The sequence below is a fragment of the Bolinopsis microptera genome, chromosome 3, assembly GCF_026151205.1.
Source record: "Bolinopsis microptera isolate Bmic1 chromosome 3, MBARI_Bmic_1.0, whole genome shotgun sequence".
Lineage (NCBI taxonomy): Eukaryota > Metazoa > Ctenophora > Tentaculata > Lobata > Bolinopsidae > Bolinopsis > Bolinopsis microptera.
The window spans coordinates 15,856,424-15,883,040 of NC_087074.1; the positions used below are offsets into that span (position 1 = coordinate 15,856,424).

Here is a 26,617-nt window from a genome sequence, read left to right on the forward strand (position 1 = left end):
GACCAGTTAACAAAGAAGACAATATGTTTCATCACGATATTAAATCCAAGAAATTGTTAAATACAGGATAAATTTACACAAAAATCAAAGTCACTCACAAAAATCTGAAATAAAAAGATCTGTGCGGCAAATAAAACACCAGTATATTGTGTCCTTCAAAGAGTGAAAACTGCCAGCAGTTTAACCAATAAATAGATAAACTTAAATTCTTTAGATATAGTAAAATCAAAAACTAAATGAAGTTTCTACCAATAAAATGAATAACACTCTACTATATTCAGAATCAGACAATTACTGCTTTCAAATTACATACCAAGTTTTAAGATATATTGCTCAATATCTGAAGAAAGGTCAAAGGTTCCAAGGCTTCACTAAGACCAAGGATTGTTCACAGAAATCACAATTTTACTCTACATTTTCTAGAAATTTATAGTTTCACTGAACTATAAGTAGCGGTTTCTCTAAGCGACCAAAGTGCTAGTGTCAAAGGAGCAATATTTGGAATAGAACTGCGCAGTATCACTGGCTAAAGAGATGTCACGTGTTTGTTTGGCGTATAGTAGTCGAGTGTTGGGAGAGATGTAAGAGTCTGCTACAGGTGCGGGGCGTATCCGTGCTTTGCGATAGTCATTGCGCACCAACGACGGAGCCGACAAACTAAAATTCCCTGTAATATATTATGATTTTAGCCGAAGGTATAAACAAACACATCCTCGGTGGACCAGTATGGACAAAATGGTAGGAAGGCGGAGAAATTTCATAATAGACAATAAAGCAATAATTATATACCATCCTTACAGAAAATAACTTACAAATCAATAAGTAAATCAATTTAGAAATAAATTCGAAAATGAATTATAAATTAATAAAATAATTTACCTAGCCCCCGCTGCAAGTAGGTGCTGTCAGCAGAATACTGTCGGTACAATTCCTTATCGTAATGATTTGGAGCCGGAATTATTAGAACTGGCAGAATGTTGGGGGTCGGACTTGACGAGCTTTCTGTTTCTGCTGTCTCACTAACAACTCCCAACGACTCTTCTTCATCTGATTAACAAGGTGTTATATATCAATAAAACTTCCTATGATTCCTACATATATAAAAGAAATGATATTTTCTGAAAAGATCTGTTTTTGAGGTGAAATGAGTTGTTTTTTTTGCTGAATATTTCCACCGTTGAGAACCGCTGTAATATGGTTCTCTGGCACACGGTTTCTATCCATATGGATTATAATTTATAATTACACTATACAAGCACATTAATTTCATTAAAATTACCAGAGAAATCAGAGTCGCTGGTGGAGTCAGAGTCGGTATTGTTCTGTTTGTTAAGATAGGATGATACTGGCTTTGTTCGGACACTCAGACTTCTTGACATCACTTTAGGTCGGACTTGCTGAAAAGGGGATTTGTACAGGTCATTTGGGCGGAGGGGGGAGATTAAACCGGACAAACTGGTGGGTCGTCTGAACACGTGACAACAAACTGACAAAGGTGGTGTAAGAACCTGCATTAACAGAGTAAGAAAATATTTAATCCAGCTAAAAATCAAGAAAGAAGTAAGTTACTTACACTAAAAGGAGAACAGAGGCCAGCTTCCTTTGCAGTAGACGGCATGAAAAGACAATAATGCTCCTCGAACGAGGTCAGCATTGTCGGCCTGAAATATAAAATTCGGTTATAATTTCCAAAGTTAAAGATAAAAAACTGTTTTAGCTCAATGTTTGGTGATTATGACGTCATAATCCCAGATATTGAATGAAACTAGCCGGGATACGGTCGCGGTATAGACTGATAGAGCCGTTGGTAATATCCCGGAAGGAATTTGATAGATAGTTCAACACTAATTCGTGTGTTTTGATACCATGTATTGAAACTTGTAACACGTCTGATGTTGCTACATTGTTATTTTTATGAGTAGTTGTAAACCTAATTAAATGAGAATTATATTTTTTAGAATATTCGGTCAAAACAAACAATGATTGTTATAATAAGTCATATGAGTTACTTCAAGAATTATTTTGCTGAGTAACTGTCTGAAATGGTTCTGAAAAAAGAAAACAAGATTTTGATATTATGATAATGAATTGATAACGTGCCAAATATTGAAAAATTAGGAAATCTCAACATTACATTGGAACATTTGCAGTCTCCTCAGTGTTCTCCGAGATGAGGCTTAACATTTTATAAATTGTAAACTTTATTAGTTTGCATAGTTTACTATAGATTCAGTTTACTGTCGGTGTAAAATAACAAGCTGTGGATTGGAATGTTCCAGTCAACTTCAACCCGGATATTGTAATTAGCTAATTGAATGATTTTGATTAAATATTGTTTTAATCTTTTGTTTTAAGTCGTCACCATTTCATTTATCAATAGAACGAACGATAACCAGCAGTAGTTATCTGTGATTCTCTACTGTAATTAACTATCTAGATCACGCGACACTCGACAGCAATAAATCATCTTCCACACTTGGCCAATAAAACCCATGAATAATTGTCACGTGTCAGGAAATATGGCTCATCCCCCACTAGAATTCAGATATCCAGATATTGTATATTATCTCATCAACACGGTTGATCACCCATTACCAGCTAATAGTTGTTATATCTGTATTTCTACAGGAGTTATGTCTGGGCTTCTTCGTTATATCCTATTTTTTATAGTAACCTCGATTGGGCAACCATACAAAGTTGGTCTCTTGTTGAACTCCGAAGAGCAGGATGAGTCCAATGCCATCAAAAGCCTCGCCCAATACACCATCTCAAAACAAAACAAATCCAACACCAAACTGCAACTGGTAGAACGATACCATGACTCGATATACCTGAACCTCATGAACAGTGTTTGTGAACTTATTGATGAAAATGTTGTGGCTATCATATCTGGGTCCGATTCAACTTTAACGGCGATTCAGGTGAATTTGGCAAGTCAGTTTCATGTTCCACTTGTTGCTGCGGTGGCTACGAATCCTTTTCTCAAATCTCCCTCTAAGGAAAACTTTGAACTGGCACTTTCACCATCAGACGTATATCAGAGTCAAGCTATATTCGACTTGTTGAAGGAGTACAATTGGTACCAATTCTCAATTCTGGCATCGGCAGACGATTACGGGATTAACAGCATCGTGAACTTGCAATATCTGGCTTCACAAGATGACAACTTCAGCATTAGGGACATCCAACATTTTGATGTAAGAAAGGATCTGTCAGATTCAGAAAATTCTTCTTTCTTTGAAAAAGAGCTTCAACTGATCAAAGATTCGATAGCCAAGGTTATTGTCCTAAACTGTGATGGAAAGTTCGCAAAAATTATATTTAGGTGAGATACTTTTTGGCTTATTTGCTTGTATGTAACATTTTTTGTGAATCCTTTTTAGCCGAAACTGAGAGTCTATCAGCAGGCTGGTAGATTTAAACTTAACTTTGCAATAATTGAACCACATAATATAATTTTACTTGTTTGATCGAATAACTGAATCTAAATTAAGCACAATTATCTATTTTCAGGGAAGCCGAAAGAAAGGGCTTGATGGAGGAATCATTTGTCTGGATAACGACAGATGCGATCACATCTAAACCAGAAACAATGGCCTATGATGACTTGTCCTACCCTTCCTTCTATCAAGGATTGATAGGAACGCTGCCTCACTATGGAAAAGGTTCCACACAATACAACGATCTGGCAAATGCATACATTATGAGTGGTGGTAGATCCTCGGATTTGCGCATGTCATCGGTGAAAGTTTCTATGGGTCTAGAAATCGTCCATTCCTCTCTAAAAGAGCTTGATGAAGGTGAATGGGACAACTCTCCGTCTGTTAGCTGTAAATCACCTTCTTACTGGGTTGGTGGTGAAGAACTCTTCAGCAAGATTGATGAGAATTTCCAAAACGGAGCATATGACAACTCTGGGGTGGTCATTCCGACGTATGACATATTGAACTTCCAAGAAAAGGGCTTTGAGAAGATTGGGAAATGGGAAAATTCCAGTGGTCTTGTTAACCTTGGTAAAGACGAAACAGTATCACGTTGGGTTGACAGACAAGATGTTCTATTTAGTGGCGGTAAGTACTCACCTCCCAGTGGAATAGGGAACATGCTCACTGGCTATCACCTTCGAATCGGCATAGTTCCAGAACCACCGATTGCGTTTTTCGACGAGAAATGTGGTAATAATTCTAGTCCTGACTGCTGGTACGGCTGGAATCCTGATATCTTCCAAAAACTTCAGGAAGACCTAAACTTCACGTACGAATATGTTCAGCCGGCAGATAATAAATTTGGTGGCTGGAACAAGGAAACAAAAGAATGGAATGGAATGATTAGAGACATTCTGGACAGAAAAACAGACTTGACCATAGCTGTGTCAATAAATACTGAGCGGTCAAAATACATTGACTACACTGCTTCTTTCTATGAGGATCAGGCTGCGTTCATTGTTCATACTAAGACTTCCAAAAGTTCATCGAACATGTTCTTTTTCCTGGAACCCTTCGAGTTATCAGTGTGGATAAGTATCATTGGCCTAATCCTGGTGATCGCTCTTTTAACCACATTTTTCAGTAAGTTCTCTCCTTTCGGAAAATATGGCAGGACTATCCACGCTATGCAGAGTTGTCCATGTGCCAAATGTGTGCTAAGGAGAGAAATAAAAGTGGCTGAGAAGTGTAGGTTTGTTGACACGAAGAAATATAGTTGTTTGGTGGAAAAAGTGGAGAAGGACGATGAGATGAACGAGCTCTCTTACTACAACTCAACATGGCTTATTGGAACAGGTTCGATTGTAGAATACTCAACTTATGATTCAACATGATCAGAGAACTTCAACTTTGTATTAGTGGTATCAATAAATAATTCAGCACGACCATAGACCGCTATAATATGTAGCATATTATTATGATGTACACTGTTTTTCAGGTTTTGTTCTGCAGGGGACTGACACACTTCCTACTGCACCGTCTGGACGCTTCCTTCTTTTCATGTGGTGGCTCTTCATCATGATTCTCACCTCAATGTACACGGCAAATCTAACTGCCCATCTGACGCTGGATCGTTCTACCGCAACAATTACCAAACTAAACGATCTGTTGAACCAGGGAGACTATAAGTGGGGACTTATAAATGATCGCAATCTTCAGACCATGATGTCTGATCATGAGGATAACACATACAATAAAATTGTGACCAGTGGAGTCGGATTGGAAAATCTAGATGAAGGCATTGCAAGAGTTAAAAAAGGTGGTTTTGTCTTCATTGATGACAGCTCTGTGCTTACTTTCAATTTCAGGGGAGACTGTCAAGCTGCACTTACGAAAACAGGCAAGTTCAACAACCAGTGGGCATTTGGAACACAAGTAAATTCACCATATTCAGCACTCATCAACAGCATGTTCCTACAATACCGTGAGAAAGGTTGGTTTACCACCAAATTTGACGAATGGTATAACTCCGCTGATGAGAACATATCGACTTGTTCTTCTTCGGTTGGCAGTGATGCTAAATTTGGTATCCCCATTTTAGCGGGACTGTTCCTTATTTTAGGTGTTGGAGCTGTAATAGCTTTTGTCACGGTGTTATTTGAAATACTGTACGTTTCCCGCTTAGACAGTATAAAAATGAGGAAGAGTATCTGGCAATGTTTGTGGAGAAGAATAGTATATAAGTATCGTGAAGTCATCGAAGAGTGGTTTGGAAGAAGCCACAAAAGGGTTGAAGACCATGATTCGAAAATAATTGTAACTTGTAAGCAATTGCCTTCTTCATAAGGAAGAGATAATTCCCAACATTTCTATCTGAAGTATTGAGAGTTTTATTGAACGCTGATAGTTAGGCTTACAATATAGAGTATGGAAGACATTTTGAGGATTCAATTTTTCCACCAATATAATGCATCCTACCTCCAACTGGGAGGAAGCCGAAAAGTTGGTGGTTCATAACATGACATTTAAGATCAGATGTAAAAGTGGTTAATTTTATCTATATTTAGGTGAAGCTCCTCGGATGAAAATATTTGTAGTTCTCAATTTCTGTTTATGAGTGTGTAGTTAAATTATAGTATAATATGGTTAAAAAAGATAATGATTGTTTTAAAATAGCTTGAGTCATCTCAAGAGTTGTTTTGCTGAGTAAATAAACGTACAAAATATCATGAAATTATGAAACCTGATTGAAATTTATTTGCTCCACTCAGCTGTGGCTTGTGAAGTCAATATTCTGATATCATGATACAAAGTATTATTGTTGGAGTAAGTTATACTCATGACATTTTAAGATGTCTCAGGCTTCACAGACTATAACATTATTCATGTTCTGGTATCATTAAAAATGAAGATCACTTCCTTATCCATATTCCATTGTGATCGTAACGCTACATCGAGGCGAAAAGTCCTAGACAAGATCCAGTCAATCATATCAAATCCAAACACACCATCTGCGACATCTTATCCTCTTCACACTGTCGTCCCTGGAGCAAACGTCCACAAACTCATCAGCAACTACAGTGAAATCATTGAATTAATCACGAACGAAAGTCAAGTCCACCTCACGAGAGTCGTTGCTAGATTTGTTACTACGTGTATTAACAACCGCAAGAAATTCGTCGACTCTCTGGCCAGTACATGAAAATTACTGTACCAGCGCTATCTTGTACCAATTCATTTTGTATTTGCTTTCACTAAACACTGTAACAGTAATACATTAGTTTCTTGGCGTATTTTCGCGCAACAACGAGTGCAAAGGCCTGGCACAAGCATTAACAAGGGAACTGTAAACAAAATATTTATTTTCAAAATCTTTCTTTTTCTTTTTAGTAAATTATATTAATAATTAAATCTAAATCTTATGATATTGTTATTATCTTAATTTGTATTCCTTGTATTCCTTGTATTCCTTGCTATGGCATCTTTGCTCAAAGTCTGATCTGTATGCTTAGAAACGTCTGACCTGAGAGCGTGTGGGTGCATATTTTGCTGTTATCATTTACTTAAAATATAAGCTTAAAACTATGACCTTGTTACTGGTGACCTTACTGAGTAACATCACAGCTTTAGGGACGCAACACTTGTCATTTTCTTACATCTCTTCCTTGCAGAGTTAGTCTACCATTAGCCCATATCGTACCTTAAAATAGAGCCATCCCACCAACCAGGGCTCTCAGAGTTAAGAAGACAAGGATTGGCTCAGGGCAATAGTTAGTAAATATCCGATTAGCATCTGCTGTAGCATTAGCCAATATTATTAGCCATGAGGGCAAGCTCTCTTATACGATCACCACGTCATCTTGGATCAACCGTTTGTCTAGACGTTCAATTCAGCAGCTCCACACTATATTATTTGACCAGACGGCCGATGAAGCCGTGTTAAAGCCTCCGTTTAGTTCTTGACAATAGGCTTATAATTCTTTCTTAAACATCGATCTTTAATTCGGTGGAGAGAGAGTTTGGCGCCGTCCCGACAATATTGTCCTAAGCTGAGAGCTCTTGGGTACGTTGTTTTCTAGAAATAGATGCTTAAAACTATGATCTGGCTACTAGCGTCCTCTTTGAATAGCATTAGCATTTTAGGAACTAACCTTCTGCGTAATAGTTAGTCGAACATTAGCCCATCGTAGCAATAATTGGTGGATTGCTAGTACGTGTCCAGGACTAATGCGAACGATCTGCGGTCCATTAGCCGTGATACTGAGAGCAAGCTCTGTCTAAGGTCACCACAACTTAGTTCAACCCTTTGCTTTTGCGTCCAATTCAATAGCTCAACCGAAGAAGGCGTGCGAAAGCCTACTTTATTCGTTTACAAGATGAAGGTGAACCATTGGGTTCCCAAAACGTTCACAGCTGGTCAGCACCAAGGACATCTTGACCATCTTGATCATGACTGTGTTCATTGGGGGAGCCTCTGCTGTTGACGAAAATGGTAAGTTAAGTATAACTATAAAGTGCAAAGTTATAATAAATTGGATAAGCGTGATTTTGCAAATTATTGCCCCTTGAGCCCTTGTTCAACTCTACAGCTATTGACTACAGACAGGGGCGCCGCCTTCAGATGTCCTATTTACAGCGTAGAGCCATTTCCTTCTCGGCATTTCCTAGAGGGGAGTGATATCTATCAGATGCATTTAATCCGATAGAAAAATATTCCTCCTAGCAGAAATTATCGCTGGTAAAAGGTCAGCGCTTCAGCGCTTGTGTGTAATTGTATTCCCGAGCAATTTTTGATCTCGTGCCCTGAAATTCGAGTCTAAAAATCTATCTTCTCCTACATTTTTTGAGCAATCATTCTCAAACTTTTAGGATATGTTCTAAGGATAAATTATGAGAGATTGTCTTGGCAAAATTTTGAGATAGGCCTTTAAACATTTATTATTCTGGAGAGTTAGAATTAACCCAAATATCAGGGATTTATTATTCTATTTTAAAAATCTTAGACCTCGAAAAATCGTCAAAAAACCAGACCACAAATAGTTAAATCATGACAACAAGGATTGTCCTAACAAAAATTTAAATATAGTACAGTGGGGTGCCATATATAATATATATTGGCAATTTTAATTTGTAAAACAGCACAAACAGTCTTTAACCAATAATTTTAATTTTACCAAAACTTTGCATCCGGATCACTGATTTAAAAATTCAAAAATTGTCGTTTCGGGCCGTTGGTACTATAGTTTTAAACTAATTGCAGCACTACAAATCTATTATATTTATTGAGAATTATGTAATGTAACGTAATGGAAATATTTTAAGCGGGCATATCCTGTCCAAACCCAGGATGCACTACTCGAAGAATTCGTTGTAACTTTGTATGAAAAGCATTAATATGTAGTATTATGGCCGGTATTGCTCCAGCACAGACTGAGAAGGTCATGAAATTGTCAATCCACAAGAAGAAACATGATAAGTACTATGCTAAATCGGATGTAGTTAAAAGTGTAATTTTTCTCAGTTTCTTGACAAAAAGAACCAATATAAGATAATATACGTCTCCCCACTGTACAAACCATCTTGTAAAAAAAGTAAACCGTAGGGCCTTTATTAAAGTCATAGCCGCCAAAAATTAAGTTGATAATTATAAGAATTATTATCTCATGACAGTTGGCACGAGTACTGAACAAACTGTGCCTACAGTCACGTCAGGCACGGATTTTTAGCTAGGCACGGCTTTTGAAAAAACGTGCCCGACGTGCCTGAGGAGTTGTCACGTATCCTTGGCACGCCCTCTAAACACACTACGTGCCTCTGGTCATGACTGTCGTGCCTGTTGGGATTACATCTGACCGCACTATGACAACAGTCATGGTGACAACAGTCGTGGTGACAACAGTCATAATATAGTCGGGCCCTTAAATTCTGAGAATAAACTATGTCTTACAATTCCTTTACAATTTTGCTAGAACACCTCTTCTTTAAATTCATGATATTCATAAATCGTTGCTCAGTAGTTATGAGTTAAACATATGTACAATTAACAGGTTGGTTATCAGTCGAACGTGGGGTGAAAATAGAGTGGGATCTTGAGTCGACACCTTTAGAAGTAAAAACTAATAGTGTGCAGGGGGATGGCGATAGGGTGTATGTGTCGTTCGACTCTGCTGGGGGAGAGAATGTAGGAGCAGGAGCAGTCTGGCTCTACTTCGCCGGCTCTACTCCACAATACTATCTCAACTGGTGCAGCATGTCCTACACTATCCTCCCTGTTAATCCCCCCTCTGCTTCTGACAATGTGTGGCGTATCACTCTAACCAGAACTGCAGGTGTTAGAGTAGTGATACACTGTAACGACGTGGAGGTGCTCAACAAACTGCTCTCTCAAGCAACGTGTAGTGACAGTAAGTGGAGCACGTACTGGAACAGAGACGTGACAAAAATAGAGTTCTTAAACGCCGACACAGCATCTGATTACTACCGACCACAACCAGGTGACTAATAACAACAAGCATTGGTTTAACAAAGTAACAATTTAAACTTTAATTTATAAATAAACTAACTTGCTGATTCTCTCGTAAGCTCGTGATTACGTGTTTTCTGTCTAAATTTCAAGTGTGTTATTTAGCATAATATAACACATAATATATAGGATATGGGATATAGGATAGTTAGCATATTGTTATTCATCTTATCTCTACTATAATTCAGAGAATTATTTATAATTATGTACGACCGCCCACGTGCAAATCAAACGAAAAATATGAATTTGCGTAGTAACCAGGGTAACGAGGGTTATTACACGCACGTGCACGTACAATGATTATTGTAACGTCCTTTTGATCGGTTTTGTTGATATTACGCTGTGTTAAGTACGAGCAACATTTTAATTGGCTGTATCTTCAGTTGTGTACTTGTGTAGAATATTTTTTGACGCGTTTTTAAACTTACTAACAAAAAATACTATTAGCTTCCTCCCTGTGACCTCGGGTTTTCTAGTAACTCAATGAAGTGGTCAAAATGTTATCAATTACTGTTCTCCGAATGAGATAAAATCACATTCTTTCACTGAAGGCAGAGTTATAATCATATTGGCGATAGCAGATTGCAAAATAGCTAACTATAATTTAGAAATATTGCATATTTCGTAGTAGACATTGCATCATGAAAACAAGCCATTTAATTTTGAAGCCATTTAATTTTGAAGCCATTTAATTTCTTAAAGTCATTTAATTTTCAGCTACTAAAGGTTAAAACAATTGTCAATTGAAAACTGATGTTTTTACAAAACATCTTGAACATAAACAGTAAGGTATTTTACCAAACAAACTCAAAACTGGTTTGGTTCAATATTTATTTTGCAGAGTTTAAACAGTATGTGCATTGTGCAATGTGCTTCATAGTTTGTTGATGAGGCGAATTTTTAGCGATAACCCTAATGACTGATAACAATTTGAATTAGTATTGGGCTTAGAATCAAGAAGGCAAATTTGTGGTACGAAAATACAAGAACCATAAGAGTCTGGGTGGTATTTGGTAATAATTCTATTTTCACATATTGTTTTAAATCTAATGTTATTGTAACACATCTGAACTGTTCTTTAGTACTTATATTATATAATTACTAGAAAACCCGTGGTCACAGGGAGGAAGCTAATATTGATAGTATTTTTTGTTAGTAAGTTTAAATCGCATCAAAAAATATCCTACACAACCGAAGATACAGCCAATTGAAATGTTGCTCGTACTAAAGTACTAAACACAGCGTAATATCAACAAAACTGATCAAAATGACGTTAAAACAATCATTGCACGTGCACGTGCGTGTAACAATCATCGTTACCATGGTAACTACGCAACTTCCTATTTCTCGTCTGATTTGCACGTGGGCGGTCGAACAGACATACATTCTACAAAAAGAATTCTCTGAATTATAAGTAAGATAATAACGATTTTCTTATCTTCAACTACGATTTGGCAGTTGTAATGTTATAATTCCAGAGCCGTGTGGAGAAGGAACATATCGGAATAATGCTATGACAAGCTGTGAGACATGTGACGCTGGATTGACACCAAACTCTGACAAAACAGCCTGTGGTAAGATAACTTTAAAGCTTACATTTAATATTATTGTTATGTTTTAAATTTGAATTAAATGAGCTATAAAATGAAAACCGATGATATTGGTACTCACAATAACTTCTTAATAAGGTAGTTTAAACGAATTGTTGCTAAAAGATTTCCAATTTCTTCAGAGTCATGTCCACTTGGAAGCTACAAGAATATTGATATGAACACGTGTGAAGAATGTCCTGATAACACAATCAGTTCAGAAGGAGCAGCATTGTGTACAACTTGTGACCCTGGCCAGGAACGAAACTTAGGGAGGACTGCGTGTGGTAAGGATTCTTATCTTAGGCCCAGGGGGTAGTTTAAGACATCCATTCTGCATTGTGTTTCCAATATATTAGAATTTATGATATGTATTGATTGAATAATTGGTAATAAATTTAACTTTTGCTTTACTAACTTTTGTTTTATTAAATTCAGGGCATTCTGTATTATTCATATTTCTATATTTTATAGCTCATTATGTTCTAACTACTTCTATTCCTTATTTTTCAGTTCTGTATCACGACTGAAATGTACTTATATAACGATTTCCTTATCGTCCAGAAACCAGTGCAATTTGTACCGTTATAATTTCAGAGCTGTGTGGAGAAGGAACATATCGGGATGGTGCTATGACAAGCTGTGACACATGTGACGCAGGATGGACAACAAATACTGACAAAACTGCCTGTGGTAAGATAACTTGGAAGCTTATACTATTGTTAAGTTTTAAATGTAGTCATGTTCTGGACAATAAGTTCGTAGTGGAACACTTTTGGGAAAACTGTTAAAGAAGTTTGACTTGTACACATTTTATTTGAACGGACATTAAAATAAAAGCTAGGGCCTCCAGCGTCCAATCAATGTCCGTTCAAATAAAGTTCGGCAAAGTAATATATTACAATTTTAAAATGACAACTATAGCCGCACATACTTTTTTTAAAAGTTCTGCGAACGATGTAACATTAGCAAAGAATCAAACTCAGATTGTGCTTGTGGTAAGTATTCTTGTCAAGACCCGGCAAGTGTGAGATTGGGGTAAGGGTTACGATGGGGTCCTTAAATCTGAGTCAATTCAGAACCGGGTGGATTGTACTAGTGATATGATTATTAGTCATAGAAACCAATTGTTGGACTTGTTGAAGTCAGCCACTTTGAAAATGGCTTCAAGCCATGAAAACTTCTCAATCTGTGTTTTTTCAGCTGAGTGTCCAGCTGGAAGCTACAAGAACAAAGATATGACAAGCTGTGACACATGTGACGCAGGACGGACATCAAACACTGACAAAACTGCCTGTGGTAAGATAACTTAGAAGCTTATACTATTGTTACACAGTATTTGAGACTCGGACCCCCGAGCAAGCAATGGCATAGTTATGTTAGAGCTGGTTGCTTGAAAGGGTTAGTTAAAAACTTGTTTGTACATTAAAAAAAATATGAATATGATACATACTCAAAATTGTCACCCCTTTAACAATCATGAGTGTGTGTACATGTAAAAAGAATAGGAGCTTCACTTGTTCAAAAGCCGAGGCGAGGGTATAAATTGTACTTAAAATAACTTTTCAATATGGTGATTCAAACGATCTGCTGCTAAAAGATTTCCAATTTCTTCAGAGTCATGTCCACCTGGAAGCTACAAGAATATTGACATGAACACGTGTGAAGAATGTCCTGATAATATGATCAGTTCAGAAGGAGCAGCATTGTGTACAACTTGTGAACATGGCCAGGAACGAAACTTAGGGAGGACTGCGTGTGGTAAGGATTCTTATCTTAGGCCCAGGGGATAATTCAGGGCATTCTGTATTATTTATATTTCTATATTTTATATCACATTATGATATGTTAGAGCTGGTTGCTTGAAAACCGAAAGGGTTAGTTAAAAACTTGTTCGTATAGTTGTTAAAACTATGAAATATGAATATGATACATACTCAAAATTGTGACCCCTTTAACAATCATGATTGTGCGTACGCCGTACATGTTAAAAGAATAGGAGCTTCACTTGTTCAAAAATCGAGAATATAAATTGTACTTAAAATAACTTTTCAATATGGTGATTCAAACGAATTGCTGTTTAAAGATTTCCAATTTCTTCAGAATCATGTCCACCTGGAAGCTACAAGAATATTGATATGAACACGTGTGAAGAATGTCCTGATAATATGATCAGTTCAGAAGGAGCAGCCTCGTGTACAACTTGTGACCCTGGCCAGGAACGAAACTTAGGGAGGACTGCGTGTGGTAAGGATTCTTATCTAAGGACCAGGGGGTAATTTAGGGCATTCTGTATTATTTATATTTCTATATTTTATATCACATTATGATATGTTAGAGCTGGTTGCTTGAAAGCCGAAAGGGTTAGTTAAAAACTTGTTCGTATAGTTGTTAAAACTATGAAATATGAATATGATACATACTCAAAATTGTGACCCCTTTAACAATCATGATTGTGCGTACGCCGTACATGTTAAAAGAATAGGAGCTTCACTTGTTCAAAAATCGAGAATATAAATTGTACTTAAAATAACTTTTCAATATGGTGATTCAAACGATCTGCTGTTTAAAGATTTCCAATTTCTTCAGAATCATGTCCACCTGGAAGCTACAAGAATATTGACATGAACACGTGTGTAGAATGTCCTGATAATATGATCAGTTCAGAAGGAGCAGCCTTGTGTACAGCTTGTGACCCTGGCCAGGAACGAAACTTAGGGAGGACTGCGTGTGGTAAGGATTCTTATCTAAGGACCAGGGGGTAATTTAGGGCATTCTGTATTATTTATATTTCTATATTTTATATCACATTATGTTCTAACTACTTCCTTATTTTTCAGCTGAGTGTCCAGCTGGAAGCTACAAGAACAAAGATATGACAAGATGTGACACATGTGACGCAGGACGGACATCAAACACTGACAAAACTGCCTGTGGTAAGATAACTTAGAAGCTTATACTATTGTTACACAGTATTTGAGACTCGGACCCCTGAGCAAGCAATGGTATAGTTATGTTAGAGCTGGTTGCTTGAAAGGGTTCGGGTTGGGAAAGGAAATATAATCGTGCCGGATAGAACTGTTAAAATAACGGTTATAATTATTGTATCACACAACCAAATTAATCAGGTCAACGTGATTCAATATGATATATCTACAGTGAGCTGCACGGGACTGAAAGATGAGTGGTCAACTACGATCAGAACAACAACACAGTTCCCAGTAATCCCAGGAACTGTGGTGGAAGTGACATGCTCGGACTCTGGAGCTCTCAATAAAGGGAGCAGCGAGGTGACCTGCAACTCAGGAACGGAATTTATTTTCCAATTTAAAGAACCCGAGTGTCTACATCCAGGTATTGAAACAGTAAAAATGCTAAATAACCATAGCATCACCACAAAAGGATTACTAAACCCTTTATATTTCATACAGCCAGGCAAAAGATCTCATCAGAACCGACGAAAGCTAAGGGGGGAAAAATAAAATAGGGGGAAGAGTCCATTACTATAGAAGACTAATTGAATAAAAACTACAGCTGATGACGATACGGCATTCTAACTTAGATATCTTAATAAGTTAATTTACACCAGAGTGTCCTTAGTGAATAAGTATGACGACAGAAATTCAGTCTCCAGAAGCCTCCGGAAAAGTTATCGAGGTAACCTGCCCTGAGATCTCAACACAGGGAACAGTAACAACCTAATTTCTTTATTCAGGTTCATTTGAAAAAGCAAAATAGAATTTAAAATCAATTTAAAATCAAAGATTTAACAAAGTTTTAATGCAATGTTATTATAACATGGAGACCTCGTTTTTATTTATAATGAAAAGCTCTAATAGTAAAGCAATTTATTTCAGAATTCAGACCCTAGCGCAGCGGGAACGAACTGTTGAACTGACAAGACACGATGTGAAGTGTTTGATGAGCTGAGGGCAGTGGGCACTAATAGGGCACTAAGGTGGGGGTACAAAAAGCGGAAGAATATTCTTTTTGTTGACTTATTTAAACAAAACTGTTCAATCAATATCCAATAAATATTAACATTATATACAGGCTTATATATTTTAAGCTGTTGAAATTAACCCAGCCATAACACAAAAGCGAACTTCTTTGTGTTCGTTTTTTACCCTATTTTCAGGTACTACAATTACGGTAGGTACCTATTATTAATTTGAGTTGGTACACTTAATACTATTGTGAGGTGACGTAGGTAGAATCCAGCTCAATCTAACAACATTAACACTTGATAATATAGTCAAGCAAATATTAGAAACCTACCAGAAATCTGGCGCTTTCCAGTTCAAATGGCAAAAGCGAGAAGATCTTGAAAACGTCAAATGATAATGTATCCTAAATTAAATCTAATAATAACCAACCCCAGGAACAAACACGATGCTGCAAAAAGACTATACGAATGTTGGCAACCAATTATTGAGAATTTAAGGTTAGAAAAAATGTCCACTTTTTAAAGTACTTTTATGATATCCTGTGTTCTTCTATTTTTCTGAATTCCTGAAAAATCCTTCAACTGTTGATACACACATTGTTATTGTTTAACTTATTTGTAATTTGACTGTTATCAAATTTACTTTTGCATTCTTAACATTAACTTTGCTGATTACCAGAAACTATGTAGTATTATATATATAGAACCATATATATTATATATACCAAATATAATATGTCACTAAAAAATAAAATCACCATTTCAGAATCAGAAACGATCAGCCTCATTGAATGAATACCCTGGAAAAAGATGCAGAACTCCATCACTGTGAGACACATTTGTGTTTATAAACATTTATAAACACAGCAAAGGCAGTTACTAGTTAGCTCTTGCCTTTGCTGTTAGTAATATGCTAACTATGAAGGGTAGTATTGGCAGTAAAAGTAAACTTTTAAAAACTATTTTGAGTGACCTTAATAAAAGAAGTAAAAAATTAAATAATGCAAAAGATTTGACTGAACTGAGACATATTGCCTTGAATCGTATTTTATGGAGAAAATTATTTTAATTATGTATAAAATATAGTTCAAGTATATTATGTTTATGTACTAAAGATATGTATAAACACGTTTTATGTTTTAGTATTTAAGTAATTGCCATTTAATATGTTTTACTGATCTTCGTTGTAGACTTATAATATCTTTAGGATGTTTATTGTTAACTCAAGATAGTTGAGTGTGAATGATATTAGGGATGACGTTTTAATGATTTCTAAAGATATGAGTATGACTTAATTAGAGTTTGTTAGTCACGTGACACATACACGATCATTTAGTCATGTGACCACATTTAACATCACGTACATAAGAGATACGTTCATAATATACAGTAGTCACGTGATCAATTAGCGCACACTTGCAATTTGAATTATTTAATAGTTCTGAAGTGTCATCATACGTGATACGAGTTTCAATTCACACGAATTTATAGTACCAAGTAAATACTATATGTATGTAGTATCTATCAAATTCCAGGAATTTGAGAGCACCATCTTATATCTTCACGGGTATTCTCACCACGTGATGCCCATATAAGGACCGCTCTCTATCCCAGACTACCTGAATACTAGCAGTAAGACTACAATTAGTGTTACTTTATTATTATATTACCTGTACAGCTCGTCAAAGAAGTGGCTGGTAACTGTCTTAAGAGGAAGCTCCATGTCAGCTTCATTCCATATATGGGCATCACGTGCAACTAGCTCCATATCAGCTTCACTCTCTTTTAACGTTCTGTACTGTGTGTCAATTACACTCAGGGTCTTGTGCCAGCTCGTTATGGTTGAGGCTAGTGGCAAACTCTCCTGACAAGGGTAATAGATCAAACTAACAGTACTACTAACTTATCACAATCACTTCAATGGATGGTTTATGTCTTAAAGGACTACATAATTGAGCTTTTGGTTAGGTTCCAGAAATATACAACCTCCTTGCCTGGTATACTGCTGTCTGAGCACCGCCTCACCACTCCAAGTACCCGCTCCTTATATGGACATCACGTGTATATAGGATATAATAACAATAAGCACTAACCCAGACACCCTGGTCCCACCATGAAGTGTAAGGATTGGAAGAGTGCAGATTAGGAAGGTGGTGTAAGTAGTGGTCTGAAGTTAGGTCCCACAGAGACATTGCTGACTTTCCCACTTCATACATACCTGTAACATTCCATGGGTTAAATGGCTAGTTTACATACCATTAGAACATACCACTAAATAAATAGATACACCTAATTTTAAATTATTATTAAATGAAAAATTAATAATCTTTTTTCGCTCTAAAAATTAGTAATAAAGTGAAAAATTAGTAATATAAAGTGAACTACATTTAAAACCTAAGAACGAGTAATAAAGTGAACTACATTAACCTAACACTACATTTACTGCATTAACCTAAGAACAAGTTGATAGCGTTCTGTTTCTCGTAGTCTGTAAAAGCGTTGCGGTAATAACGGGACACTGTGTTGAGTATATCGTATGAGTGAGAGGTCCAGGGGTTGTCTTTGCGGTACCCTCGTATTCTGTGAACTAGCTGTGAACCCCCGTATTGTAGAGCCATTGTGTCCCCGTGATCCTCATATATCTCCTGAAGGGAGTGTTATAGTTGGGGGGGGAGGGGGGGGGGGGGGGGGGGGGGGGGGTGGGGAGGGGGCTGCTTGAAGGCAAATATACGGATAAGAAGTTCACCATCTCCAAAGTTGAATTCCCAAAGAAAGCTTTGATAAACTGAAAATCATCAGAATATAAAAAGAGATTTTGGAAGATTTTTGAAGAGGAGCTTTTCTGCCGTCCCCTTGACCAAAATTTCGCAATTTTGACTGAAAATTTGACCAGTGACCAATCAGTGAGGTCGATGAGAGTGACACAAGTCGCCATCAAGGTACTGGAAGCAGAATATCCGGAGAAAACTTTGATGCAATAGAAATTTTAAATATGCCCTACCGGTAGAACATGTTATAAAAGTAGTGTTATAATTACTTCTAGTGAGTGTATACAAGGAGTGTTATAATTACTTCTAGTGAGTGTATACAAGGAGTGTTATAATTACTTCTAGTGAGTTTATACAAGGAGTGTTATAATTACTTCTAGTGAGTGTATACAAGGAGTGTTATAATTACTCAGATCAAGAATCAATAGTTCCCACAGTCAGACAACGAATGAGTTTAAAAATTCCAACAAAATCTTTATAACATCATTGGTAAAACATTTTCGGACATCTTCAGTACCTAATAAAGATAAGGGTTAATACTCCAATTATATCAGAAAATTTTAATTTGAACTAAAGGATGTTAGCTGTAAAAAGAAGCCAAACTCTCAAAAATGGAATGGGAAGCACTCGGGTATGGGGGGTTGTGAGGCCCCAACTAGTCGGAAAAAATATACTAGTCCCTGCATTAAGGGTGAAATAATTTAAGGACCATTATCAAAAGTTTTATTCTCAAATAAAAGTGGCATACCAAAAGGATCACATGAATTAATACCATAAGGTTTCAAGGTTCTGAGTTTTTGTATAAGTAGATGTTCGTTAACTTCTAAATTACTAGGACTAGAATTCTTTAGGATAAAAACATTATAAGAAGCATCAAAATCAGGTCTATTGGAAAGGTTATGTGAGTCTATTAGGTGAGCTGCTAAACTGTAAGTGTCACTATCATCAGATAAAAAATCATCACTATGTTTTAAGGAAGGGTCTTTCAATAATTTATAATAGTTAGCTCTATGTTCGGTTACTCTTTCATGCAAAGTCCTAATGGTACGTCCAACATAGCAGAAAGGAGATGGACATAATTTACAAATGAATATATAGACTATGTTGTAGCTAGAACAGGTCCCTGGAGCTTGTCTTATCTTGACTCCATTAATACAATAACACTTTTCACTTCCTATCATTGCACAACACTTACAATTTCTTTGGTGGCAAGGTTCTGTTTTTGTTACAGTGTTATCCTCTGCGTGCAATTGTGGGTTGAGGAGTCTTCTCCGCAAAGATGCGCCTGATCTTTTAACATAACTGAATAGTCTTTTGCCGGTGTTTCTATCCTGGTTGGAGGTCTCCGTTGTACTTGTCGTGTCGGTGTTAGAGGTAGACGACAAACTCGGAGAAGTCTCTATGGTGGACTCAAACTTTTCAATTACGTCTATCATGTTATAATTACTTCTAGTGAGTGTATACAAGGAGTGTTATAATTACTTCTAGTGAGTTTATACAAGGAGTGTTATAATTACTTCTAGTGAGTGTATACAAGGAGTGTTATAATTACTTCTAGTGAGTTTATACAAGGAGTGTTATAATTACTTCTAGTGAGTTTATACAAGGAGTGTTATAATTACTTCTAGTGAGTGTATACAAGGAGTGTTATAATTACTTCTAGTGAGTGTATACAAGGAGTGTTATAATTACTTCTAGTGAGTGTATACAAGGAGTGTTATAATTACTTCTAGTGAGTGTATACAAGGAGTGTTATAATTACTTCTAGTGAGTTTATACAAGGAGTGTTATAATTACTTCTAGTGAGTGTATACAAGGAGTGTTATAATTACTTCTAGTGAGTTTATACAAGGAGTGTTATAATTACTTCTAGTGAGTGTATACAAGGAGTGTTATAATTACTTCTAGTGAGTGTATACAAGGAGTGTTATAATTACTTCTAGTGAGTGTATACAAGGAGTGTTATACTTACTTCTAGTGAGTGTATACAAGGAGTGTTATAATTACTTCTAGTGAGTGTATACAAGGAGTGTTATAATTACTTCTAGTGAGTGTATACAAGGAGTGTTATAATTACTTCTAGTGAGTGTATACAAGGAGTGTTATCGTCCAGTTCCGGTGAGATAATAACTCCTAGTACCATTAGCTGATGTCCCAGTGCTACCTTCCCCAACACAAACTGAGCCGTGTTAGTCCTGTCAAGACAATCCACACAGTTCGTTCTTACTGCTCCTGAAAATAAGGAGGTATTAGTGCTCCTGAAAATGAGGACGTATTACTGCTCCTGAAAATGAAGAGGTATTACTGCTCCTGAAAATGAGGAGGTATTACTGCTCCTGAAAATTAGGAGATATTACTGCCCCTAAAAATTAGGAGGTATTACTCCCCCTGAAAATTAGGAGATATTACTGCCCCTGAAAATGAGAAGGTATTACTGCTCCTGAAAATTAGGAGATATCGTAAAAGTAAGGAGATGTCATGTTTTAATCATAAGGAGACGTCTTAATATTAGCCAAGTATATAAATTAGCGAGCGTTTAAGATACTACTACTATACTACGTTTAAGATAGTTGAAGGACTATACACGGTGTTTTAGCGTCCTAGCACATTCCTACCTGTCTGATAAGCCCCTTTAGCAGTCTCTGCATACTTGTCCTGTCCCACTCCGTCCAAAAAACCTCTTATCTGATCAGGGTAAGAGTCTATGTTGACATTGTGGAAGAATCCTGTGTTCTTGAAGGTGTTCTTGGCGATCTCCTCCAGCTTCTCCATCACGTTGTGTCTCTTATCTTTAGTTTTAGAGTACTTGGACATGTCAAACCCACAGTACCTTATCTTGTGTCTGAGTATCATAGATTAGTTTAAATTAGTTGTATAGTCTATCATTTGCTGATAATTCGGTGACTGTAAAACTAAATTATATATATTACACAATATTACAGATACTGGTATTTAAAATGCGATATAAAGTTTCAAACTAACTTGATTGGAAGGAACTGGTTGAGGTAACTAACTTGATTGGAAGGAACTGGTTGAGGTAACTAACTTGATTGGAAGGAACTGGTTGAGGTAACTAACTTGATTGGAAGGAACTGGTTGAGGTAACTAACTTGATTGGAAGGAACTGGTTGAGGTAACTAACTTGATTGGAAGGAACTGGTTGAGGTAACTAACTTGATTGGAAGGAACTGGTTGAGGTAACTAACTTGATTGGAAGGAACTGGTTGAGGTAACTAACTTGATTGGAAGGAACTGGTTGAGGTTATTAACTTGATTGGAAGGAACTGGTTGAGGTTACTAACTTGATTGGAAGGAAATGGTTGAGGTTACTAACTTGATTGGAAGGAACTGGTTGAGGTTACTAACTTGATTGGAAGGAACTGGTTGAGGTTACTAACTTGATTGGAAGGAACTGATTTGATTTGAAACTTTTACAAAATAGCAAGTATACAAATGTACAGCAATTCGAACAAACATATAAAATGGGCCGAAATGTATAAATGCTAAAAAGCGTGGGTCAGTGAAACAAGTACAGAGGACAACTTTCGGAACAGGAGTTTTTTGGCCGCCCAAAGTCTCAATAACATCACCTCCACCTAGTAATGAAATTATGAAATGTGAAAAGTGTGAAACAATCAAATAATAATGTATGTATATAATATAATTGTCTCTCAAATACAGATAACGTCCGTAAACTCTTAAAATACCCCTACAAGTACATATTATACTGATCAGTGTCCGAGAAACATGAATTACGTCATCATGGTGCCTTCTTAACCCGGCTACAGACCTTCCCGTTACGGATGTAGTGGTCGAGATGAGTCTGTTCAGCCCTCTTCTTCTTCAGGTCAGTTACCACGTTCTTCCTTGCTGCACGCTCTTCACTGGATCTATCAGGACAGATCCATACATTTTTGTGTGCATCAGCCATCTTCAGTCTCCCTGTTTTCATCAGAATCTGATGAACTGCTGTTGAGCTTGGGACGGTGATCTTGACTGGTCGGATAGCCGTGATACCTGGCCTCTTCCAGCCGACTCTAGTCGCTTCAAAATGAGGTTTCTCCCCGATCTCCTCCAATAGTGCGGTTACCAGAGCTGGAAGCTGTTCTTCATCCTCTTCTTTCAGTCCAAACACTATCAGATTCTTGCTCCTGTCCTCCTCTGCAGCCACACTCTTCATTACATTCTTCAGAATTTTACTGTTGCAGACCGCGCCACTTGTGCTGTTCTTTTGTACAGCTGCACTGTAGCTCTTAATCCCTGTCTCCACCGTTGTTTGTACTGTCTCTTCAACTGACGTCTTAAACAACTGTAGTTGTTCGTCCTTCTGCACTAGCAACTGGTCCTGCAACCTGACCATCTTTTCCTTGTCTGCTAGTGCTTCCGTCTTGAGGCACTCAACGATTTCCATCATAGCGCTCATCTGACTACTCTGCCGTCGTACGAGGTCTGCTGCTTGCATAACCCAGTTTGCCATATACCTTTTATAGATAGACGGAGACATGAGTATTTCTTGGTCCATATCTCCACGAATTTCGAAGTTGTCTAATTTCAGTTCTCTTGCCATCGAAGTGAACCATCTATCAGCACAGCCCTCTACATCTTCCTTTTCTTCGTAGTTGAAATCCTTGATTTTCTTCTAAGATCGGGTCAAATTCAGATCATCCTCCATGGTGTACTTGTATAATAATGTACAAGTACACACGCAAAGGCTAACTACGCGGTAGCAGCAGACTGAACTTATCGCTAAGTTACAAAAGATAAGAGAGCTCGATAATTGCAACGTAAGCTACACACACTACACACACGGTTGAGGTAACTAAACTTGATTGAGGTAACTAACTTGATTGGAAGGAACTGGTTGAGGCTACTAACTTGATTGGAAGGAACTGGTTGAGGTTACTAACTTGATTGGAAGGAACTGGTTGAGGTTACTAACTTGATTGGAAGGAACTGGTTGAGGTTACTAACTTGATTGGAAGGAACTGGTTGAGGTTACTAACTTGATTGGAAGGAACTGGTTGAGGTAACCAACAGTCTGAGTCAGCACCTGAGTCAGCTGTCTCTCGTGGTTCTTCTTCTCTTTACTCTTCACCAAGTTGAAGATGTAGATAGGACTCCCGTACTGGGACATGAGCGTGTTGAAGTGCATCGCCGCAATGCTGAAGTACGGGTCTGACCGGCTGATCACTATCGGCGGCTTCGGGACCTGGAGGGGTTGTCTAAAACATATAACAGTATACGAGATACGAAATGTTTATTAAGCAGGAGCTTTCAAAATAAATGTGTAAATCAGACTTCATAATGTTATCAAGTACTTATAGATGAATATTATATAATTCCCAATAGTTATACACTCAAAGTGGCTGTAATAAAACTGAAATAATATTGATGTAATTACCATGGTGCTAGTATCCTGATGCCAGAAAGCAGGTACTGAACCTCTCAACTGTACGTAAGCTGTTATCTTTAGGAACCTGGTGTTAAAAAAGTTATTTAAATGTCAGATAAATTGATATGAATCATCTGACATGAAATGTTATATTTTAAATTCACGATCAGTACTGCAAATTATACTAAAAATGTCAAACAATTATAAATTAGAATAAGCTAATAGCGCAACACTACTATAATACACTACTATACAACATGTGTGATAATAAGTACCTGTGGTTGGTGTAGCTAGCATCATGCACCACTTGTTCTGTCTCTACCTCATTTGCTACATCACCTGACTCGTTCATACCTGTAAAACAATAGAATAACATCTGCTATCATTCTGGTACCATGCCAAGGCATTTAGAATATTTAACAAAAAGTCTAGTACAATAAATGAGAGAGAGAGAGAGAGATCTGGTAGCCACACACGAACCTCTCTTTAAAAAGCGAGTTCCAGCGTATTTAGAGGATCGCCTAGCTATAAGAGTCAGGTAGATGCTCTTCCCAAAGACCGAGATGTTTGATTGGCTTATAAAACCGTAGACAAGTGGAACTAGCCACTCTCGAGCCACTTTGTCTATATACCCTCCACCTGGTAAACAAATTAACATAACTTGTAACGTGAGTAATCAGGATAAGTATAAATATGTTGAAATTTTCAATTTGAGTTGAGGGATGACATTTTTTAAAATTCCAAACAAACATAAATGCCACAATTCCTTAAATCCTTATCGAGTTTAAGAGATCTGCTAGTAAACCTCACCTCTAAGTTATCAATTTTAGGGAAACCTCACCTCTAAGTTATAAAGTTTAAGTAAACCTCACCTCTAAGTTATCAACTTTAAGTAAACCTCACCTCTAAGTTATAAAGTTTAAGTAAACCTCACCTCTAAGTTATCAACTTTAGGTAAACCTCACCTCTAAGTTATAAAGTTTAAGTAAACCTCACCTCTAAGCATGTGCATGTTCCACACAAACTTCTCATTAAAGTTAGAATAACAGCGCGTTCCAACCAAACACAGATCACAGGAGCTGTCTGTACAGGACCCACAACCCACCGGTACAGGGACCATGTTCTGCTGTATTGTCCTGAAATATTGGGAATATCTACAATAAGTGAGAATATTCAGAAATATTGGATTTGTTTCTCAGATCGAGCCTTAGTTTCAATTAAATCCAGATGATTTCTTCTCACAGTGAATTGAGTAGTGTTTACTTTCATAGATATCAAACATTTGGTGTACAAAATAACAGTAATCTATACCTAATTGCTGTCAACAATGAAAAGTAAAAACAAGACGTCACCTTGTAATATCCAGGGTGTAGCAGAAATAGAAGTTGCTTGAGAAGTCGAGACTGTTAAAGTATTTGATGTATCTGTTTTCCTCGGCACTGTTGTTCGATTGAGTTTTTTCCGGGGACAGTTCAGTCAGTGCTATGTCTTCTATCTACAGGCAGTTAAACTCAAAACTCAATCCTGAGTCGCTGTAATCATTAAAATCACAGCGACTCAGGATCAAATTAAAACCGAGCCACCTACATTTCGGAGTCAAATTGAAATATAGCGAGAATTTAACGACTCAACTACTGAAATTTAAAACTTTGAAGAGTGAGTAAAGAGTTGAATCTTACCTTATAGATAATATGCCCACCAATCTGAGCAACTTTCCTTCTCCGTGTGATAAGAACCATGTAGTAACCTTGTGTGAACTTCACAAAACCCAGCAACCCAAACGCCATCAACAACTTCTTTAGCTGGGGCGTCTTGGATACTTTCTTTTTGGGATCACCGTCCACTGCATTTAGTATAGTCTGCATTTCAGACTTACTGTACTGTTTACCATCATGGTCAATGGTCAGCTCCTTTGGGTTCAACCGACTTATCTGGCAGAAAACATAGTGTTAGGAATATGGAAATAAATATAGTATGATATTAAAGAGCTATGATATTATTTTTGATCAGGCAAACGTTTTCGTTAGGGTCAGTTTATTAATGTACAGGGTGGGCCAAAAGTCAGTACCCATACGTTGGCCTTAATAGCTCAGTCACTGAGTGCCCAATTTAAATACTTCTTTCTGGTATGACTTAGTACCACCACTGGTTCGAGGAATTTGTCAACTCGAAAAATATTCGCGTTCATTTTTTTCAAATGGAGGTTCATTTTCATATTTATTTGATAGTTTGGATAGTCGGATCAAGCTCAATATTATTGAATTGTGTTTGGCCATTCGAATTGCGTTTGTCCTGAAAGAATTAGAACTGTAGCTTCTCAGATGACCGAGATATGAAGCATAACGAGTTTATTCATTACGTGTGATCAGGTGATTGGTTTACCTAATCACGTGATAAGGTGACCCCGTTAACTACCCCGTTAAACATTATGGGAATTGTTAAGGGTGCCCAATTAAGGTGTCGTGTCACGGTGTCACATAATCACCCAGTCAATTTTGTTAACGAGATACAGAAAATGCTTGATTACTTCGTCATTTCTAATCCGTTTTGCCTCATGTTTGGAGATCATATGCAACATTTGATAATCTACCGTCTCTGAAAAAATTAGGCGTTCAGCATGTTCAGAGAAAACAATATAGGTGTTTTAATATTGAATGGGCGTGGTCTAAAATATTCGAATTTTCAAATTTTGACGACGGAATCCTCGAACCAGTAGGTAAAGTATGCCATCTGCAAAGCAACAGCTCTCAAATATAAAACACGGCGGGGCTATTAAGGCCAACGTATGGGTACTGACTTTTGGCCCACCCTGTACTTGTAAATACCTTCAAAAGACGAAAAACAGAGTTTTCATTGTCATTTCCAACGATGTAGAAAGTGGATTTAGTTTCGTAAACAGCTAGTCTTTGAATAGTTACAGCTGCAGCTGGTAACTGCAGTCGTGGCTTTTCTATCATGTCATCGTTAAATGCTG

At 37.2% G+C, this 26,617-nt stretch overlaps 2 protein-coding genes across 2 annotated transcripts; one reads left to right on the top strand and one right to left on the bottom strand.

Annotated features, from left to right (window-relative positions):
* Positions 1 to 26: 26 nt before the first annotated feature.
* LOC134812195 (polyphosphoinositide phosphatase-like) lies at positions 27 to 26,617 on the bottom strand. The gene is made up of 17 exons (XM_063819437.1): positions 26,469 to 26,617; positions 25,323 to 25,574; positions 24,996 to 25,138; positions 24,640 to 24,779; positions 24,124 to 24,282; positions 23,919 to 23,997; positions 23,653 to 23,728; positions 23,255 to 23,460; positions 20,867 to 21,093; positions 20,329 to 20,483; positions 17,936 to 18,128; positions 17,577 to 17,701; positions 17,154 to 17,347; positions 1,574 to 1,661; positions 1,280 to 1,397; positions 880 to 1,047; positions 27 to 667 (listed from the first exon to the last, which is right to left on the bottom strand). Exons 1-17 carry the CDS (start codon positions 26,598 to 26,600, stop codon positions 462 to 464), a joined length of 2,661 nt encoding a protein of 886 aa, XP_063675507.1. The 5' UTR covers positions 26,601 to 26,617; the 3' UTR covers positions 27 to 461.
* Positions 2,519 to 15,275, top strand: LOC134812383 (glutamate receptor ionotropic, kainate 2-like). The gene is made up of 7 exons (XM_063819779.1): positions 2,519 to 3,325; positions 3,514 to 4,781; positions 4,924 to 5,643; positions 9,473 to 9,919; positions 14,378 to 14,473; positions 14,697 to 14,891; positions 15,253 to 15,275. Exons 1-7 carry the CDS (start codon positions 2,520 to 2,522, stop codon positions 15,273 to 15,275), a joined length of 3,555 nt encoding a protein of 1,184 aa, XP_063675849.1. The 5' UTR covers position 2,519.